The sequence below is a fragment of the Carya illinoinensis genome, chromosome 4, assembly GCF_018687715.1.
Source record: "Carya illinoinensis cultivar Pawnee chromosome 4, C.illinoinensisPawnee_v1, whole genome shotgun sequence".
Taxonomy (NCBI): Eukaryota; Viridiplantae; Streptophyta; class Magnoliopsida; order Fagales; family Juglandaceae; genus Carya; species Carya illinoinensis.
Window position 1 is genome coordinate 21111120 of NC_056755.1, and position 6485 is coordinate 21117604.

Genomic DNA, 6485 nt, shown 5'->3' on the forward strand with positions numbered 1-6485 from the left:
TCTGAATGTAGAGGCCTACCAGGAAGATGGAGGGGGTATTAACTTATTTGCTGACCTCGGTGCACTCGAGTTGCTCCCCTTATGTAGAGATGACGTCCCACCCATCCATCTTGATCCCTATGTATTAAATGATCATTCAATTCAAGAAAGTGAGAAAGAAGTAGAAGAGTCAGAATAAGAAGACGATTTAGAATCCGGAGGGGAAGTGGATAAGGACGATGAAGAAGAGGTTGACGATGATGATGAAGATGTTATAGAGAGAGATTCTAAAACAAGCATGGAAAATACATCCGAAGATGAAGACTAAAAGTACTAAAATCTTTATTCATATATGAGTATAGAATTTTATAATAATAATTAATTTCATCTAATTAAATTTTTTTGGTATATATAATCAATTTCAAGTATGCCGCCAAAAAGACAAAGAAGAAATGTACCTCCTCCGCCAAGTCCAAGTCCCGAATCCCTTGAGGGCTCCCCACCCACCTAAAGAGTCCGTTCTTGAATATGAAGTTAACACTACAGAGAACGATGCCCAATCGACACCTACTAGTAAGGAAATGTCATTGATAATTATTTATATATTTAATATTTTGGTCTCAATAACTATATAACTATAAAAATTATACGCATTATCTATATTAGTTAATGCATCCGCTCGTCGCGGTCGTGGCTATACACGCGGCATCTCACTTGAGAAAAACCGAACGTATGACAAACTGAAAGTCACAATTCCTGATAATTCCACTGGAGGAGTAGATGATAGTCCAGCAGCGCTTTCCTCCTATATTGGTACAGTAGTTCGAGCTTATACTCCATTTTATGTGCGCTCCTAGCAAGATGTGCCGAATGAGATTAAGAAACATATTCGAAGTCGTGTGCTGGTAAATTTATTTTGACAGTTCACTTTTTTCACCTACATTAGTATATCATATTTTTTACCTAATTAATTTATAATTAGGATGAATTTGACCTCGACTTTGGTAGTAACGAGGATTTGAGAACTGTGAATAAGTTAATGGCTACACTATTCCGATGTCACAACCACTTCAAGAAGTTTGAGTTGTTTGAAGAGGCTGCGCAATCACCTTTCCAGTAGATGAAGTTAGATGACTGGATAAAGTATTGTGATCTTTTTGCATTTCTAGAATATCAGGTATTCTAGATTTATTTCCATTAATATTTGTTGTTTATCTTATATGTATATATATATTACAATTAACATCCTTAATGTGCATTTTTAGCACTTAAGTTCTACAAATGCACATAATAGATCCGCTCTGACTATTGACCATCATGCTGGTTCAAGATCATCCCATCGTCTTGCTAAAAAAATGGTAATTAATAATCTATATAATTCATTTATTTTCCTGTTATTCTTTCATATAAGTACTAACACTATCTTTTTAATTTTTGCTAATGTTGTTTTGTTAGAAACATGATGATCCTGAAAACTTTTCCCTTGTTAATGTTTATGCTGCTGCTCACACTAATGAGCATAATGAGTGGATGGATCTTGCCGCTGCAATTAATTATGTAATCAATGTTCTTTTTGTTAAATAAATTATGCAACATATGGTTAAATTCTTTTTTATTTGTATTTCTTTTAATACGTTACCTATTGTGTGTTTTGATCTTTCAAACTGCAGGAAAAAATGATGGAGTTGCAGTCAGCTTTTGGGGCATCCTCTACTAGTGACATAGACATTTTCACACAAGTGCTCAGGCCCAACTCTAGTATGGCAAGAGGTTTGGGATGATCTTTCAAGCATTCTGGTTCATCCTCCTCAACCTCATCGACTTCACAAATTAATAATCTTAGCAAAGAGTTAGAAGCTGCACGACACTAGAATGAGTATATGAGGTCCAGACAGCAAGAGTTGGAGTCCCTCTTAAGCGACAGTCTCATTTAGAGACGCGTTTGCAGGATCAACAAAGAGACCAAGAGGAAAGAATATATAGTGAAGTCCACGAGCAAGTGCAACGGGAGATGATGCTGCAAATGGAGCGTGTTATGTCATTGCAACAGAATCGTGGTGGACGAAGAAAGAAAAAGAAATGAATTTTATTAGTGTATTAATTTTTAATATCTACTTGGAAAACAATTACAAACATTGTTGGTTGTGAAATATGTTATGTAATATGATACAATTGGTATAATTGGTATGTTTATTAATGGGATGAGTTTAGTATTTATGATATGTACGTTCGAATGTAAATAAATACGTTTGAACAGTATTCCACATTCGAACACACGTTCGAACGTAATCACACAAAATTGTAACATAACGTTCGAACGTTTACACCGACAAATGAAAATTACGTTCGAATGTTTAAACTTTTAACGTTCCAAACCTCCGAATGTACTTCTTGCGTTCGAACTCTAGTTTCTTAACGTTGGAAAGAACGTCCGAACATTATGATTCGAACGTTCAGACATTGTTTCCTTTATGTTGAAATCTAAATTCGAACGTAAAGAACATAAATATGAAACGTTTGAACGTTAATCAACAAACATTACCTGCTCTCATTCGAATGTCAATTTGTCTAGTTTACGTTCAAACGTTATATTTTTCATTCGAACGTAATATTCTGTGACAGATTCTAACCGTCACAGAAAAGTAAACGTTCGAACGTTACATAAAACGGCACATCACAAACCGTTACTAAAAATATTTTTAGTGACGCTTGTACAGTAAACTATCACCATATGTATTCAGTGATGCACATTTTGTGACGGTGGGGGTGACGGTTTGTAACCGTCACCTAATTATTTCGTGATGTTGTTTCCATTTCTTGCAATAGTTTCATCTGTCACTAAATCTAATTTTTGTTGTAGTGGGATAGGGTGTTGGCTACCTTAGGGTACTGTTAATAGAAGGATTTTATGTTATCCCTTAGATATGTTATTGTTTTTGGGTTTAGTAAGAGTACTTAAGGATTTATCAGTTTATTTTGTTGAGACTAATGAGAAATTGTGAACCATTTGATTTATGTAGTTTCATAGTAATGACCATTTGGACATTCTTATGCATTTATTTGAAAAATATGATATTGTTTATTATTTTCAAACTCTTTGAAGTTTTTAGATGTGTTGGAGATCACAAGCTTATAAATGTAATTCTCTGACCATCCGGATACGGGCGTTACATTTTTGGACTTTTTGTGGCAAGATAAATCACTGGAAAAAGCCAAGTTTTGCGACAACTTCAAAATATTATGGTAAAAAATTATTTGGATGGGGACACAACAACAACGGCTACGCCGTGAAGAGAAAATGTAATTTAAAAAATGTTTGAAGAAAAAAATGATAGAAAATAATTACATGACTAATCTTCAATGGTAGTAACACCCAAAATCAGCTTGTGATTTTTTTTAATTTAATTTTTAAAAATATTTAAATGAGTTTAAAATATTTGAAAAAGAAAATACCATATTCGGCACAAGAAAATCGGTAGCTAGCACCACTATTATAAATACATTTATTTCTAGAGAGAGAGAGAACGTCTTAAGAGTTCAAATTAATTGACGTCTCCTGAAATGATGAAAGAGAAGAGTCCTGCCAATAACTCTAGAGAGCAACCCGGCCAATTAGCCCTCGACAGTACTGCACCAGAGAGCAACGGCAGTTCATTGATCACAATGAATAATATTGCAGCTGCTCATGATCAACGGTTGCCTGCAGATATCGAGATGGAGGAACAAGTAGTTTATACCAAACCCCCTCCCGGGTACATATTCCGTCCAACAGACGAAGAACTCATCGTCTATTTCTTGAAGAACAAACTATGTAACCAGCCCGTGCCGATTGACGACATCGTGGAGGTTAACAACCTATATGCATATAACCCAGATTTTCTTGCAGGTATTACTGATCTTGTTCAAACATCCTGTTTCTTTCTTGGTGTTCTTTCATGGTTTGAGATGTTTGGAACTGGATCTTTTCCAATGATATTGGTTTGAACATAACGTCACAAGATATAAAGTTTCTTTCTTGCTAATTATTTTTAATCTGAACGAGAGAATCATAGTATAAAGGATCAGATATTGGGCAGATATGTTTTCTTGATGTGCTTGTTTTCTTGGAACTAATATTCCTGATGTCAACCATTTTCTTCCTTCCATGTCGAATGCACTTGGCAAAACTAGAAGATAATAAATAAATGAAATTGAAGAAATATTCATGGTACTCAACTTGCTAGCTGATCAGACTGTTGAGCTTCAATTTTGTTTAATTTATCGTGTTGGATAGTGCTTCATTTCGTTTGACTGAATGTGCATTAATTATGCTTGTGCTTTTGTACACTGTTGCGCTGTCCAGTTAGATATATAGTATCCAAGGGTGTAATGGGAGTGCAATATGTAAAAGGTGTATTTTCGCAGCAAATATATGTTCCAATAAACATTTCTCTTGCAGTCACGTGGTTAGAATTTTCCTTAAAAATAAATTATATACATTTCAATATACAAAGTTTTCTGTGAAGCCATGATATATATAAATTAAGTACATATATATGTGTAGACGCAGACCAGATCAATGAGCTTTTAATTAATTCAATAATAATCCACTGGCCGCATTGTGTGTTTCAGTACTACATTCAAGTGGAACTAATTATCTTGCTTGTGAGTGCGTATCACTGCATGTGGTGCATACACACAGTCATGACGTTCAATACTTTGAGCTTAAATTAAGACTAATTCACATTAAAGATCAGAAGTTGAACTATGAAAATAACACTTCAACTCTCTCCATGAAAAGCAAAATACAAGGATTATGGAGAAGATCACTTATACATTTTTACCCCAAGAGATCGAAAGAACAAATATGGATACCGGATTCATCGAGCGGCTGGTAATGGATATTGGAAAGTCATCGGAGGTGACAAGAAAATCAAATCCAATGAAACCGTAGTTGGGTATAGGACGCCATTGCTTTTTTATAAAGGAAAGGCTCCAAAGGGTGACCAGACCGACTGGATAATGTGCGAATTTAGAGTCGAGGATTCACCCTGTAGCAAGGGCATGAGGGTACGTAAGTAGTTTGTAATCCTCTCACTAATTAATATGTTGGTTTTAAGACTCTTAATTCTATTATAAAAAACTGACCATGATCAAGGCCAAATCTTGTACTATGCAGTTGGATGACTGGGTCTTATGTAAGATTTGTCATGAACCTGTTAAATCAACCAAACCTAAGACTGAAGATGACGATTTTGCGACGGTTGGTTCAACTTCTACGGAAGATGACTATGATGTGGGGGATGATGAGCATATAGATCAGATTAATTGTGGAAATCTCGAAGGTCTCGCCATTGCTGATGTTAACTCATCCTCTTCCTGCCACGATGGTTCCACCAATTGGGTGAATTTTTCCACAGATCAGACAGTCTTTGGGTCTAACCATCTAAATGAACCCAGCGAATTCCAAGAGGATTAAGGAAACAGCAATTTCAACAGAAACAGCAAGATTAAGGAACAAGATGGAGTTATTTGTAGATATTGTGCAGATACCTTTTCTTGATGTGCTTGTTTTTCTTGGAACTAATGTTCCTGGCATATATGCTTTCTCTGCGGTTTTATATGCTGGTGCTTCTGTAAACACTTGTTTTGTACGAGTGTCCAAGGCACTCCCGGCCCATCTCTTTGTATTGCCTTTTTCTAGAATTCAAAGGCTATATATGCGTTCACCGCGATTTTAAAAAAAGTTGCAAGCAATTCCAACACCTATACCAGAGAACGCGCATTGACATATTAATCACCTACGCAAACACCAAATCTTTCCAAAATTAATGTAAGCCCAAAATTAGTAATTAATTTATCACCCTCGTGGCAAGCAACTCAAATCCAATGGAAGCGTAGTTGGGTATAGGAAGGCATTGGTTTTTTATATGGGAAGACCTACAAAGAGAGATAAGACTAACTGTGTTTAAACGGCATGAGTTACTTATACCGTATAGAGTCAAGGATCCACCTACAAAGTCCAAGCAAACGGTGCTCAAACGGCATGAGTGTACGTATCAGTTTTTCATCCTTCATTTTATCACTAAAACATTGATTCCATTAACATGATTGGAAAACTACGATCTTAAGCAGCTTTGTGATCCTTTTTCCAACCCCATTGTACTTTGTTTTAAGATTCTTCTATTATTCTTATACTGACCATCAGCTCTAAATCTTGTATTATGCAGTTGGATGACTTTGTAGGATTCATAAGAAACAGCCTATTAAATCCACCAATACTCAAATATCTGGACGCTATTTTGAGCACTACTACAAATCCTGACCATTACAGCTTGCCGACGGATTTAAATTTTTGCAACTACAGCTATTCTGATCCGGAGCCGAAGTATTTGGTGCATCTTCCCGGTGATGAACCTGCTGGAATGAAGTGAGTAATTATCTTTTGTTGATGATCAAATTAGCTAGCTACTTAATAATTAATTACTGGAAGTTTAGGTTGATCTAGCTTATTAATGTTGGGTAAG

At 35.6% G+C, this 6485-nt stretch overlaps 1 protein-coding gene across 1 annotated transcript; it reads left to right on the top strand.

Annotated features, from left to right (window-relative positions):
• Positions 1–3543: 3543 nt before the first annotated feature.
• LOC122306350 (NAC domain-containing protein 1-like) lies at positions 3544–5437 on the top strand. Its single transcript, XM_043118779.1, has 3 exons — positions 3544–3865; positions 4760–5028; positions 5138–5437. Exons 1-3 carry the CDS (start codon positions 3544–3546, stop codon positions 5435–5437), a joined length of 891 nt encoding a protein of 296 aa, XP_042974713.1.
• Positions 5438–6485: the final 1048 nt, after the last annotated feature.

Excerpts from the sequence above, each read along its gene's own strand:
- LOC122306350 (XM_043118779.1), top strand. The coding sequence starts at position 3,544 with ATGAAAGAGAAGAGTCCTGCCAATAACTCTAGAGAGCAACCCGGCCAA. Across the intron at positions 3,866-4,759 it reads TAACCCAGATTTTCTTGCAG|CAAAATACAAGGATTATGGA; the intron begins GTATTACTGATC and ends CTCCATGAAAAG. Across the intron at positions 5,029-5,137 it reads CCTGTAGCAAGGGCATGAGG|TTGGATGACTGGGTCTTATG; the intron begins GTACGTAAGTAG and ends TGTACTATGCAG.